The sequence below is a fragment of the Mastigoproctus giganteus genome, chromosome 13 (assembly GCF_048544385.1).
Source record: "Mastigoproctus giganteus isolate SK-2022 chromosome 13, ASM4854438v1, whole genome shotgun sequence".
Classification (NCBI taxonomy): domain Eukaryota; kingdom Metazoa; phylum Arthropoda; class Arachnida; order Uropygi; family Thelyphonidae; genus Mastigoproctus; species Mastigoproctus giganteus.
In genome coordinates this window covers 118,814,872-118,830,736 of record NC_143587.1, presented here as the reverse complement: position 1 = coordinate 118,830,736, position 15,865 = coordinate 118,814,872, and the positions used below count along the sequence as shown (strand labels likewise).

The following is a 15,865-nucleotide window of genomic DNA, read 5'->3' as shown; positions in this document are numbered from 1 at the left end:
AAGTCTTGGGCATCTCATCTGACTGTGTTTACCATATAATAACAGAGGTTCTCATTATGAAAAAGGAGTCAACTCAATGGGTCCCAAATTTGTTGATATCAGAGCAAAAACACTCAAGTAAAGTGTTGTCAAGTAAAGTGAACATTTAAATAATTTTCAAGCGTATCTGGAAAATTTCCTTTCAAGGTTTGTGACCATGAATGAGATGTGGGTCCATCACTTTCAGCCAAAGAGACAAAAGGAGCATAAACAGTGAAACACAGCTCCTCTCCTCTCCTCTCCTCTCCAAAGAAAGCCAAGTCAGTTCCTTCTGCTGGCAAGGTGATGGCACTGGTTTTTTTGGGATTCTGATGGAGTTTTGCTAGTGGATTACTTTAGAAAGGTCACAGGGACATAGCATTAGTTGAGGCATATGATGCAAGAAAACAAGCTTATACAGCATCAGCCAAAAAAAAAAAAAAAAAAAAACCTTCACATTTCACCCATCCGGTCACTCCAAATGTTTGTCTAGTTCAGCCTTAAATTTATTTAAGCTATCAACTTCCACAACTGATGGATGTCTGTTCCAGCAATCAACTACCTGAGGGCTAAAGGTCAACTTCCACACATCTATTCTACAACTGTCTTTCCTCAATTTGAATCTATGCCCTCTCAGGTTCTTAGTCTGAGCAAGCAGAAGTATCCTGTCAACATTGGGCATGCTCAAACCATTCAAGACCTTATACACCTCAATCAGATCACCTAGCAGATGCCTAGTCTCCACATGCTGCAACTTGCAGAACTTAGGCCTTTCTTCATAAGCACACCACTTTGTTTCTCTCACCAATCATGTTGCCCTTCTCTGTACTCGTTCTAGCAATTCTACATCCTTCCTAAAATGAGGCCTCCAGATCTGTATGCAGTACTCAAAGTGTGGCCTGACCATTGCCTTATACAAAAGTATAATCACCTCCTTGTCTCTGCTAGCAAAATTCCTATATATCATTGCCATATCTCCATGACCTGCACTGGCAGCCCATCTGCAATGCTCAGAACTTCATATCTGACTGCACAATTATCCCCCTCCCCAGGTCTTTTTCATTCTCCACCTCCCTGAGTGTACTACCACAGAGTTGGTATGTTTCTCTTGGGTTACTGCTACCCATATGCAGCACTTTGCATTTGTCAATGTTAAACTTCAGTTGCCACTTCTCAGCCCATGTGCCTAATTTTTCTAGATCCTGTTGTAGTAGCATACTGCCTTTAGTGTCATTAACAACTCTGCCAACCTTTGTCTCATCTGCAAACTTGGACATTAAGCCTGATATAACTTTATCAATATCATTGATAAATACACAAAACAACAATGGGCCCACCGAACCCTGGGGGACTCCGCTAATAACATTTGTCCACATAGAGCAGTGTCCATTTTTTACCACTCTCTGCCATCTCCCACTCAACCATCCCTTTATCCATTGCAGTAACTTGCCCTTAATGCCATACCGCTCAAATTTGTACAGCATTCTTCCATGTGCAACAGTATCAAAAGGTTTCCTGAAATCCAAGTGCTGTATATGATATCAAAATTATTTTTAGCATCCAGTTCCTTTATGACCACATTGTAGTATCCAATCAAATTGGTCAGACAAGACTTCCCCTTAACAAACCCATGCTGTGTCTGAACTATTGCTGCTGTCTTGTCTAGGTGATCCTGTATCACCTCTTTAACCAGTGACTCCATTATTTTCCCTGGAACCTCCCCTGACTCTAAGGATGCTCTCATAATTATTGCTATGGGTTTGCTTACTTCCCTTGCTGCCTCCTTTGTTATAACTGGACAGATTCCAGTTGCTCCGGGTGCCTTTTTTATGTTTAACTTCAACAATAGCTCACAGTTAGATTTTAATAAACTTCTGGCATTTCCCTCCTTGAATAACTCCTTATGTGTGAATGTAGCTGCAAAATACTCATTCAGTTTATCAGCTACTTGATCAGGATCATCAATAGTCAAACCATCTATGGTCCAATCTGATTCATCCCTTTCCTTCTAGACTTTACATAAGTAAAGAACTGTTTGTTGGTTTTGTTTGCATCCTTTGCCAAAGATTTCTCATAATCTGCCTTTGCCTGCCTAGCCTTCTTTGTGACTTGATTACAGACTAGCTTATATCTGTCATAGACTTCTGTGTCGCCTGATAATTTATATGCATCCCATGCATTTTTTTTCTCTGCCATGAGTCTTATTAATTCATCTGACATCCATTTAGGCCTGAACCTTGAACAGTATTTCTTAGTTGGTATGAAAAGCCTAAGTCCCGAAAGGCTTCCCATTTAGAATTCACCATTGGTAATATCATCAGTTGATCCACTCTATAGAATTTAAAAACCGTCTGAGACCTCTGTAGTCACCTTTACGAAAACAAAAACCCTACCCTTTATCCTTGATCATAGTTACATCTTTAAGTAAATCCCACATCAGTACACTGTGATCACTGTCACCTAGTGGTTCCTTTATCTGCAAATTTCTAATGCATGCATCACCACTGCTGATAATCAGATCAAAGGTATAACTCCCTCTGGTTGCTCCTCGAACATGTTGCTGTAGAAAACAATCCTCCAATAAATCCACAAAAGTCTTGCTAGTGTGCAAGTGACCAACCCACAAGTTCCAGTCGATATCTGGAAAGTTAAAATCCCCCATTACAAGACATTCTGATTTACTGGCCTATTCTGTTTCTCTGCACAACTGTTTATTTTACTCATCAGCGTCATTAGGCCTATAACATACTCCTACTCTCATTTTCCCTTTCCCAGTGTTTGTATCACACCAAACAGACTCAACATTGCACCGTCCACCCATGTCAACTGGATGCACTTCCTTAGATTTTGTGTTTCTTAACTAACTCTTAGTTAAGAAACTAAAAAATTTGTTTCTTAACTAACATAACCCCTCCTCCCTTCCTACTCTGTCTGTCCTTTCTGTACACATTGTACTCCCCAAATTCCATTTCTGCACTGCTTATATCTGTATATGTCTGTGATATCCCAACAATATGTGTCTTTAATGTCATGATCAGCACTTCAAATTCATCAATTTTATTTACTATACTTCTAGCATATTACATAACTACGTATGTAATATAAAAGGCATCGTTTTAATTGTATCTCATATTATGGGTGCCTTCACAATGAGGTAGCTGGTATTGCACTACTCCAAATAAATAACGCTTCTCCTTTTATACTACATTTGTAGTTCAAATTTATGGGAAACTATGGTGTATCTACACAGATATTATAGAGTTAATTACCTAAACCCATAAGAAATTATTATGCCTTGTGCATTTCGTCTTCTAATACATTATTATTATTTATACACCATTTGGCATCTCTCATATTGTGGAAATAACTTCGCAACTGTGATGGCATGTTGCAGTACCAGGGTACCTGCCCACCCACCCACTGATGACGAAGCCAACTAGCTTCGAAACGATCATCTGTGTGGTGGTATCCACTGAAAATAAATAATAGTAGTCTTCTCTACTAGAGAAGCGTTATTTATTTGAAGTAGTGCAATACCAGCTATCTTGTTGTGAAGGCACCCACAATATGAGATACAATTAAAATGATGCCTTTTATTCTACATACATAGTTTAAATTTATGGGTAAACTATGGTGTATCTACAGCGATATTATATAGTTCTAGAATTAGTGTACATGCAAGTATACATGCACTTGTTCTTACTCTTAGTTACCCTAACACAGCCCATGTATTTACTTGTTCCATGATGACTCCCAGCAGCTCTTGAAATCCCCAGCAACTTGCTCTCTAGACCGCTGCTCATTACAGTAGAAGCAGTGCAAGCTTCTGCCTGTGGCTACCATTAATCTTTTAGTCTGTGAATCCCCCCAAACTAGCAGTTTTCCGACCCGCTTAACACTGCCTCGATAGCATCGGCAAATATTCTTGCGCCCTTTCTATTTAAGTGTATCCCATTCCTGTAGAAGCAGTCTCTCCTGTTAGCCAGCACAGACCACGCTGAAAAAAAATTCTACCCCATGAGCCTTACATAATCTCTCCAGGGTCGAATCGATTGACAAGGCTCTCATCATGTATTCCCTCCAATCACGTCTGGGCAGAATTGCAGACAAATTTAACCCTAACTCGCAACTTTTTTTCAGCATTGACCTGTACTTGTTAAGTAAATTTGCAGATCTCTTAATCGTAAGGTTATTAGTGCCATCGTGTACAACAATCTTACCTTTTGTGCCCTTAAAAGATGATATCTGCTCTACAATATCATCAACGTTTGCCCCTGGCAGACATACCCTGGTCCTGTTCCACTTAAGGCACCTCCGTAGCCAGGTGGGAAGGAGCAGCAGTGCGTAGCACGTGCTTCTTGATTAGACCAGGGTTTGAGCCCGTCACCACCAAATGCGGAAAGGTCAGGGAATGACCACCGCATATCCTGGAGCAATATGGCCTTAGTTGCTAATGCTCCTAAAAACCAAATAACAACAACAACTGTTCCACTTATCATTTTTGCATACTATATTCCCTGTTTCCCTGACAATAGAGTCACCGACAATAACTAGTTCCCGTAGGAACAGCGCATTCTGCCTTTGAGATTGCCTCTGTGTTGCCTGATGCATAGGAGTGAGCTCTGGCATCGAGTTGGGCAGCTGAGAGCTTGATAGGCCCCTCATTAATTTCTTCGAGGGCATTTACTCTATATCTCAAACTCTCATAGACGCCCATCAGAACACTGAGTTGGCACTTAATTTCTTCAGTCTCTGCACCTAGCATCCTCCTTGGCTAGATCATATCCTGTTCTAGACAGGTCTGCAAATTTCACATTTTGCACATTGTTTTAGACCGTGATGCGTGGGAGAATCGTCCCCTTTGGTTTTCCTGCAATCCACAGCACTGGCTATTCTGTGAATGCTGTTCTAGTCTGGTCATGATTCTGTTTAAGTATAATTTAATTAACAATGAAATTTAATAAGATTAATAAATTTTATTGATAATACTATACTAATTTAACAGATTTCTAATACACTGCTACGTATTTCGCTATCTAGTTTTATATTAAACCTTAACAGTATTCCGTATCATATAACAATGGCAGTAAGTTACGAACATAAAATCTATGGACACTAAGTTTGTTAGTTTGTTATTTGGTTTTTAGGAGCATTAGCAACTAAGGCCATATTGCTCCGGGATATGCGGTGGTCATTCCCTGACCTTTCCGCATCCTCCGTATTTGGAGGTGACGGGCTCGAACCCCGGTCTAATCAAGAAGGTGTGCTACGCACTGCTGCTCCTTTCCACCTGGCTACGGAGGCGCCATGGACACTAAGTATTAACTTTCAAAATTGCTATCTAAATTCCAAATAAACCATGGGGCTTGACTAGAACTATAAAGCTACTTATAGAAAATAATTTAGTATAACAATTAAGTCAATAAAAAGACTAAATATAAATTGAAAATTTAGCATTCGCCACAGCTGCAGAAAACTTGACAGGTAGTAACCTAGACCTTGTGAGATGTTTGCATAAAAATATCAAAGAAAGATGCCAAGGAAAACTCAGCAAAGGGGCCTTGTTCCACCAGGACAATACACCTGCTCATGAGTCTGTCATTTTGATGGTTGCATTGCATGAGCACAGCTTTGAAATCTTGGACAATTCCTCATATTCACCAGATCCAGCACTATCAGACATTCACCTGTTTCCTAATTTGAAAAAATATGGTTGACATCCATTTGCCACCAACGATAACATCATTGCTGTAGTGGATGCATTCCTGGAGGCCCAAGGAATGCCCCCTCACAGCATTGCAGAATCAGTGGAAATAGTGTATTGACTCCAAAGGGAGTCAATACACTATCGAAAAGGACCATGTTACCAAACTCCTCAAATAAACCGCTTCATACTCAGGCCATGAACTTTTCAAATGACTCTCGTTTAACCCTGAGTCAGGTGCACAGGGTCAATGAGACCCCCAAACAATATATTCATGCTTCACTTACTCTGTCCACATAGCCAAACTCATGAGTTTTTGAATGTTTTCGTTGATTTCTCTATTGAACATTCCAGAAACCTCTGTTAATTATTGCACAATTAAAAAAATTCACACATCTTATGCCATTATGTTAAACCTAATTATATGCACATGTTGATTGGCATCTCTCATGTACAGTTATTGATAGCATGCTGGCTTTACTGCCATGTGCTTTCCTCCAGTTGGTAATGCTCTCTGACTTTTTAACAGTAATGCATCATCTGGAATCAAAATGTTGACATGCATGCTTCAAATTTCATGCAGTGAGTGCCCTTGTTACTGACAGGCTGGCATCTAATTGTATATGTTCATTGAAGCATGCAGTTTAAAATTTGCACTTTGCTCACTGACAGATCTAAAGTTTTAATTTCAAAATTAAAATAAAGTTTTAATTTCTTATTTGATATTGTTAGATGCTGTATGCTTCACGACAAGTGTTTTGATGAAGCAAAAGAAAACACTTGTCGAGGCAAGAGACCACATATAGTTCGCTACAGCTGGAAGTATCAAGACGGAGAAATAATATGTGGTAAGTATTAGACTATGTTATTTGTTGTTAACTTTCCTCCAGTGCTGGTCAGTTTTCTTTATAACAGTAATTCATATTATCTTTATTTAGTAGTTTAGTAACTGATACTTCTCAAAGAGAGGTGGGAAAATCCCAGAAAACTTAATTTTTGCTGCATATGGATATTCTTATAATTCTATATACTTCTCTGGATGAAAAAATCTTTATAGTCTGAAGCTAGTAGTTGAGTAATAACAATATTGTTATTACTCAACTGTTGAAAATATTCATTACATTTATGTATAAATACTGTCTTCCAACAAGTTGTTGTTGAGTTAATGATGCAAAAGCTATGAGGCCATACAGACTTCAAAAATAAAACACGTTACATCAAAAATCATTCAAGTAAGATTTTTTTTATTTTTGAGATCAGTAGACCTAAATGCAGTCATACTTAAATATTACTATATAATTTCTAGTAACAACCAACAGACTGGTTTAAGTTAAACTTTATTAAAATTAACAGATATACACATGAAAGCTTTCAGGCGATGTGTCCCTTCATCAGCTAGTCAGTGTACAGTGTGTGTGTGTGTGTGTGTGTGTGTGTGTGTGTATATATATATATATTGGGTAAAATAACAGAGGACGACTGGGCAGGATCACAACTCTGGTAACGCAGTATTATGCATGCGTAAGGAACAGTAGCACTCATCGCACTGTAGTATAGTAGACTCCATAATGGTGTATATGCAGGGCTGTGGTGGAGGGTATACACCATATACCCTCTGGATTTTTTTTAGGTGAATAGTGTATACCTTTTGGTTTTTGAAAGACTTGAAAAAAAAAACAGATATTATTAAAATATTTATTGGAAATTTAAAAAAATTAAATTTATTAGAATTTGATTCTTAGGCAATACTTATAGTTTTATTTTTAATATATATGCAAGTAAGTAAATATGCCGTATATATACATGGGTATACCCTCTGGAATTCAATTAATAAGCCTGATGTGCACAGTATACTCTTTGCTTTTCTTAAAATTCATAGGGTTTACCTTCTGCTAATTTTACGACTACAGCACTGGGTATATGTGAACTCCCCTATTACAATTTATAGTACGGTTACAACTTAGTGTGGAGTGCCGGTGGTAATCATGTGAATAGTCGATGGTTTCAAACTGTTGACTATTTATGTGATTACCGCCAGCACTCTGTCAATCATTACTAGAAATTATATAGTGATATGCAGCCAGACACTCGAGGCCTGTTTTCTATTACTTAAATATTAATTTAAGAAAGGTGGCTTTAATTTAAGCATTCTTCAATGCTTTTCCTATTTTCTGTTTGTTGTTTGGTTTTTAGAACATTAGCAACTAAGGCCATATTGCTCTGGGAATATGCAGTGGTCATTCCCTGACCTTTCTGCATCCTCTGTATTTGGTGGGCATGGGCTCGAACCCCGGTCTAATCAAGAAGCATGTGCTACGCACTGCTGCTCCTGCCCACGGAGGCGCCTTCCTATCTTCTAGGATGAGACTTCATATAGGTGTGTGCAAGTTAGAGAAATACTGTTTGTCATTCTTTAGAGTATATTGGACAGTTCATGATTAAGTGTTCTACTGTAAGCTGGTATTGGCAACTAGTGCATAGGGGGAAGTCATCTTTGGGGAGCAGATATAGGCATGTGTTAAGTGAGTGTGGCTGTTATGGCATGAACAGTTTCTTTCTGTTTTTGTGTAGACAGAATGCCCATTGCTTAGAACTGGTTTTATATGGAGAATTTATTATTTACTTGTTCTTGCCCGAGATCCTAACAATGATGTGTAAAATCTAACTGTTGTATTAAAGTAAAGTGTGTTTTTTATGATTGAGTGTGTTGGAAGTTTATATTGAAGAGCACTTAGAGAATCAGTATAAATTGAGTTTTGTGGAAATAATGAAGGCTCAATATGTTCCAAAATTGAGAGAATAACATATAACTCTGCAGTCCAGTGGAAGTTGTGAAATGATGGAATTAAATGGATCAACTGCTGCACCCACTTTAGTGTCTGTCTTTGAACCATCATTATACATTTGGCTGTAATAAAAGAATTCAGCTGAATGAGCTGCATGTAACTGTACAGTGTTTTGACTCAGGAGAGCATTATTTCCCCATTTTTCAAAGCAGTCTGTATCTAAAAGAAATGTGGTGGATTTGTTGAGGATATGCCTGGAAGTACAGTGATGAGATCATGACGAGGCAGGAGCAAGGCCACTTAAATGAATAAGCAGCAGGAAGTTAATGAGTTAGTGGTTAGTTTTAGTAGTGGCAAATGATGCAAGGAAGCAAGCTTATATAAAATCAGCCAAAAAAAAATACAGAATAAAAATTAAAAAAAGTGTGGTTTCTTTCTAAGCCTTTGATTATGTTTCCTTCAGGCTATTACACACACACACACACACACACAGAGAGAGAGATTATAATTCCCATCTGGATTGATATAGAAGCTTAATATGTATTGCATTGTAATCATTTGATGGAATTTCTAGTAACTAATTTGGTTACTAGAAATTGCTTGACATTTGGACTCCTCCAGTGTGTACTGGAACACTAAATGAAACTAACATTTGTTTAGAAAAAATAAATTTTTTATATTAAGTATGATTCTCCATGGGCTTTAATGGCACAACTGACATTCTTTGCAGGGGGTAAGGAGGGGACACTTTTTATAAGTATGGGAAGACTGGAATCTTGTTCTACTCCTCTCTATAAGGCTGCAGCTAGTTCTTTGCTTGAATTAGGCCACCTTGTTTTGGCTGTCATCTGTTCCAAAACAACCCAAGGCTATTGGATTTAGATCTGGGTTGGAAATAGCAGATTCAACACATTTTATTTTCCTCAATACCACTCTTGTACTGATTGTGTTTTTTGACACAGAATTTCATCATCCTGAAGAATTTCTGCAGTGCCGTTAAGGAAGAATTGTGCAGAGTGCCACAATGGATAGCTGTGTTCATGGTTTCGTTGATGACCACCAGTGACCAAGTCTAAACCTTGTACTGCCCCTGAACTTCATTGTTGGTGCAATAAAATCTGAATGAAACCACTGGTAGCTCATGGCCAGGTTGAAGGTTTGCATAACCACCAGTTTTTTTTTTTTTTTTTTCTTTTTTTTTTATTAAATGAAGTTAGTATATACTTTTAACGCATTTTATAAAATTAACTCATCAAAAGAAATACTATTTATTTCTATCCTGTAAAACACACTGATATGTGTATGCAATAATGTAATTTTCTGAGCTTACATTGTTGGTGTTGCAAACTGGGCTTGGAGACCTACATTCACTGGTCTTTCCATATATGTTTAGCAATACAAGAATACAATATCATCAAAGCCACATAGTTTTGCAACCCAGGCAAGCTATCTGCAACTTATTAGTTCAATGAATACTTTGTTATAGACATTGCATTTTGTTTTGTCTTTGCATGGACAAAACAAGTGCAGAATTATGTGATTATAGCAGCTTTATGAATAAAGTTTAGTTTTAAATTTAAAAACAGTACCTATGATAACAATTATAGCTAATGGTTTTCAAAACTAGAAAGTTTCAAAAATAAAAATGTAAGTTACAAGCTCTTGTAAAAAAAATCATTCTTTAAGCATATGCCACACCTAGATGATAGCTGGAGTGTGTAGTATGATTCATCACTCCACAAGAGAATGGATCATCTTTGCTGTAATCAGTGTTCATAATCAGGCAGGCTCTGACATTACCAGGATTATTCTTATGCTTTCTTCATTCTATAAATGTACAGTATAATTCAGACATCAGATACTGTCAGTATGTTATGTGGTAAAAATAAAATAATTTTAGGATTTTATGTCTGTAGTACAGTTCTCATATTTTTCTTGCCAGTACATTAATTTAATTTGAACACTGCAACACAACAAAGAAAAACCAGCATTTGATAGTGCCATTTTACTGATCCAATTCTCCTAGTCATTGAGATGGCTAAAATATCATACCAATCAAAACATGCTATTTAAGAAACTCTGTGGTAATGAAATATAGCTAAATTGACTACTCTTATTGTTATAGCACTACACTGTTTTGCAATTTTAAAAGGATATTAGAAGTACTAACAAAAATTCATTATATATATCTGCTGAAACTATCTTGTATCATCTGCTAACTTATGAACAGTTGGAAAATACAAAATTTGTGAAATAAGTCGAAAAAATACTAATGAAATAGCCAGTAAACCTGCTTTTCTTTGAAGATTCCTTTGTCCTTTGACATTTACTTCAGAAATACTTGATTATGTGTAACACTTAACTAAATACCTAAATGCAAACCAAACATAAATATGCTAAAATAACAAAATATCTCTCACTGGGGCTCTGTTTCATCAGGATTTTTATTTTCTCTGCAAATAAAAAAGGATATGGTATTTGTAACTCCTAAAACCTTACCATTGGCCTGAATTGAGAAGCTTTTATGTTAGACTATATCTGCATAATTATACAAACTTTTGAGGAAATTACTATCTTCAAAAATTTGTCTTCATACATAATGCTTTTTTGTTTGTTTGCTGAGGCCTTGTGGCACCCTGATGAGATGTAGTGGCAGCAGACAGAATTCTGTTACTTTAATGTATTTTATGGTTTGCATTTAGTTTTCAGGATCAGCATTTAATATTGAACTTAGCATGTGCTGAGTGTTTCTAACATAATTGACAAAAGGGATAAAAGTTTCAGCAGGTTGATTGGCTATTTCAAATTTGCACTCTCCAACTGTTTGTGAATGTTCAGAAGACTCAAAATAGTCTCAGTGGGCATAGAATAACCTTTTGTTTGTGCTATTTATTTATTTTTTTTCAAAATTGTAAAATGCAATTTACCTTGTTCTCCTTTTTCTTAGGAATTTTTGGCATGTATCTACTCTAGCCATTGTGTTCCATTTCAGTGGTAGTTTAATTGCTACAGTTTGTTATATATTATATCAAGCAAATGTGTATTTTAGAATTGTTGCAGCCTCCAATGGGATTCAAATCTGGACCTCTAAAAACGAGTAACAAGTTATTCTGTTGAGGAGGGGCTTGTAACCAACAATTATTACTTTCTGCATTAATTATTCTTTGACTGTTATGTATGTTTGCAGGTTCATTAATTTTGGAATGAACTCTATAAATACTAAGACTTATGAGTATATTGCATATTGTAATATCATTCTAAAGCATACAAGACAGGACTGGCTCCGGGCGTGTGCTCAAGCCCTATGTTTGTAGTGCTTGAGCCCTCAGTGTACTCAAGCACTGCAAACATAGGGACGCCCAGGACAACAATAAACTTTAATATTTTTAATACTTGATAGGGTGTCAAAATTTCAAATTATACATTAAAATAAAACCTTCAAGCCAATATAACCTTAACCTGTATAAAACATTTTAACAGGTCATCTAAGTACAAAAGTTCTGTGTTTTTAAATGACAGTATAGCAGTATATTTAAATTATGTTGAAATGAATTCATTAGTAGTTTTTTTTTTTTTTTTTTTTTTTTCTTTATAGGTTCCAACAACAGTGATTGTGCATCTAATGTATGTGAGTGTGACAGTGGGGTAGTGAAATGTTTGTCAGCAAATATTGAATCCTATAATTCAAAACATGTTGCATTTGTCAGGCGGATCCGAGGTAAATAGTTCATGTTAGATCCAAGAAGATTGAATTTACAATTCAGAATTTGGACTTGTGCCTTCAAATTAATATTCCCTTCATATGGTATTTATGTTATATGGAGTGTGATTTTGGACCTTTTATGTCTGTCAGATTGTTGATAATCACCAAAACAAAAGACAGTGAATTCCAAATATGATACATTGCAAAACCCCAAAGTAATAATACTTTATTTCTTATCTACAGTATATATATCCTAAATGCAATAATTTGAACTCCAAAAGGAGAAGGATTTTGAGGATTTATTTATATTCATGTTGGAGTTATCACAAACTTTAACTGAAGAGATATAATTAGAAGAAAGGGTTTTTTACTATTTATTTAGTTAGAATATTAACACAATTACAGAGCAGCAAGTGGTTCTTAATTTTTTAAGCTGTAATTAGTAAAGCATCATATCCAGTAATTAAAAATTAAGGTAGAAGAGCAAAAAATAGGATTAATTTGTGAGAAAATTAATCCTACTATTAATTTTCTCACAAATTCTAAGTTATGGTTATTAGAGAAAGCTATACATGTTACACCTAAAAACTTAACTTTTAACCTACTAATGGGGCACTTTGGATTTTGAAACACATGTAGTGCCTGTCTGATAGACACCAACTTTTCTTTTTTTTTTCTTAAATTTTTTTTTTTTATATTCTGCTTGCATTGTACTAATCTCTGACTTTTGATAATAGATTGTAATACTTATTAAATGCAATTTTTTAAATTTTTCATTAAAAAAAAAATGTTGTTTTTTACTTTTAATTAAACAGGTTTTATTAATTTTGCTGAAATAAAAGCTATAAACATAAAAAATAAACATTAAACAGTTTTATCTCTCTTCTATTTTTGAGTTTATAAAACCATGAGTGCACAAAAATTCAGCATTATGCATGTGCACATATTTCCGCTTTGTATATTTAAAATATATTAATAAAAAAAAAAAAAAAAAATATATATATATATCAAGACTGTATTTGGAAAGATAGACAGAGCAGTAGCTACTATCTCAAAATAGTGATTAACACACTATAGTTATTTTGCTGAGGTTCCTTTTAGAAAAGGTACCAGTACCACCACTGATGGGAACCTTTTCTGAAAATAAATAAACCATCTGAATGTAAGATCAGGGCTGCTTAAAATTAAGACAGAACGCATAGTTACTCTTCTCTTTTATATTCCAAATAAGAGAATATAGTCGCAAAAAGTTTGAGGTGTATAAATTTCAAATAATGTTTTATTCAACACATTACTTATGAAATATGCATGAAGTGGTGATTTTAATTTTGATTAAGATTTCAGTCAAGGTCAGTATGATTTTGCCAAAAATATATTATTTATACAAGTATAAGTAAACATCACTTCTCTAGATAGCAGTATTGAAACATACACTGCAAAATCTTAAAAATTCAATACCCTTCTTACCTAACTGCATTATTAAATTTGTTTAAAAATTCACTTTTAACTAGATTGCTATATCCTCACTAAATTAGTAGTTTTAAAACTTTTGTCAGCCACATCAGCTAGTAACTAGTCGGAATTCTGCTTTCACTAACTCCCACTGCCACCTAATGTGACATACAGTAGCTGAAAGGCCCATTTAAGAATCCAGAATTATATGTTACATTTCATATACCAATGTGTGTTATGGTTACTTAGTACTTTTCTTTGCAATACATTTAAGCGAAGAAGGTTTATGGTTGATATCAATTTGTATATACATTTTTAGAAATACTGAGCATAGATGAAAAGCTGATCCTGAAATGCATGTATTAATTGAGCCTGAAGTTTCAGTAGTATCATACTCAGATTAAAATTCTTTATGTGGTTTTTGATCTTTAAAAAAAACTCTTTAATTGTCGCTTTACTCCTTCATGATAATTCTCTTTATAGGGTTCTAAGGACTTCAGTAATGGTTAAAAAGTAAAATTGGAAAATATAATGCCATAACTAACAGTGGGAACTGTGTTTCTCATTAAGTGTTCATTATATCTGGTGACTTGTTATTTACACTTCCTTGCCATCAAATAATTTCATATGTAAAGAAATATATGTCACAAATATAAATTATTAATGCATGCCATGCATTTATTTGAAACTTATGAAAAAGCTTAATATATATATATATATATATATATATATTTATTTATTTAATTTCTAAATGTGGAATGTCTTCTACTTGGCTCTTGATTAATCCTAGAGCTGATGAAATCTAGCTGATGTTCATGCACAGATTGTCACAGATTAAGAATTACCTCCATCAACAAGGAGAGCCAGTTTTATTCTCCTTGCTGACAATATGCCAAATTTTGATCAACATAAAGGAATAAAAGTTAATCGCATGAAGGAATTTTAAGAAACCTTTTAACTTTTGCCTTAAATTCTGGATATCCTTTTGGGCCATTGGTCATATTTCTTCTGTGACAACTTGCACTCCTGAATAAAGGCTTTATGATTAGCTGAGCCAATGCAACAGTTTCACCTGCACTGAGCCCTAAAATACCAGATCAACTTTTTACATCCGTGTTACTATTGCACAAACCTTTCTTCACACAAGACATTGTGAAGCTCTTCATGCTATTACTAATGCAATAAATAATTATTCATTTGTATTTTATTTTACTGGTTTTCCATTTTTATGTATTACCATTTAACTATTTGTATTATGTGCAAAATTAAGGAAGTTACACATTTTTAAATATAAATATCTCAGTACTACCTACTGAGATTTCAATAAAATTTTGTATAAACATATATAAATTGATATTATAATACTTATAAAACCCAACAGAAACATAATGAATATGCATGTCATGAAAGAATAATCAACTGTGGAACATCATAAAACGTTCATACTTTGATTAAAGAGATTAATGATAAATTATGTTGTAAGCGGATTAATAGATATGATTACCTCTTGCCAATATACAACTTTGACATCAAGCCTTTATGCTGCCAATAATAAAGAGGATTAATTCTGGAAGTCAGTAGGCAGTAATAAATAAATCCCATTCCTCTTTGAGGTCAGGTTTTAGCTAATGTAGGACTTTTTGGGAATGGTGACTCAGTTTGTCTCCCCAAAGCATCCCAAATATTTACCTAGTTTGGTCATGGTGGTCTGGCAGGTCACTCCATTATCCTTGTTATATTTTTTTGGATATTTTTTTTTTCCCACAAATTCACATCATCTATAAAAAGGAATTGAGTATCAGTATGGATGTGTCAGTGAAACCTACCCCCACCCCACTACTTCCAATCATCAAAATTGTTCTTTTCCCATGTTGGAGAACTCATATCATGCACCACATTTAATCCAGACATAACACTTTTAACAGTGCTATTCAGGTATTCAGGGTTTTTCTCAGCTTATAAGAGAAAAATGACTCATTGTTCAGTGTCCCAACCACGATGCTCTGTGTTCCATGATAAATGAGTCATCTTGTAAAGTTGGGTTAGGGTTAAAGGAATATAAATTGCAAGTTTCCTAGTGTACAAAGGGAGTTTCTTGAATCTCCCTTTATTTAAGTCTACAAAATACTATATATACTTCATACAGTATGACTTGTAGCTGATGAAAGCTCCAGTGCAAACTGATTTGCAAATATTTCTCCA

The 15,865-nt window shown here is 35.2% G+C and overlaps 1 protein-coding gene across 1 annotated transcript in view; it reads left to right on the top strand.

The window, feature by feature from the left end:
• LOC150076395 (phospholipase A2 Scol/Pla-like) overlaps positions 1 to 12,234 on the top strand; it is a 35,084-nt gene extending 22,850 nt beyond the window's left edge. The window contains exons 3-4 of the mRNA XM_090387349.1: positions 6,455 to 6,570; positions 12,104 to 12,234. Of these exons, the coding sequence (XP_090243475.1) occupies positions 6,455 to 6,570; positions 12,104 to 12,234 (247 nt within the window). The remainder of the gene's footprint in view (positions 1 to 6,454; positions 6,571 to 12,103) is intronic.
• The last annotated feature ends 3,631 nt before the right edge of the window (positions 12,235 to 15,865 follow it).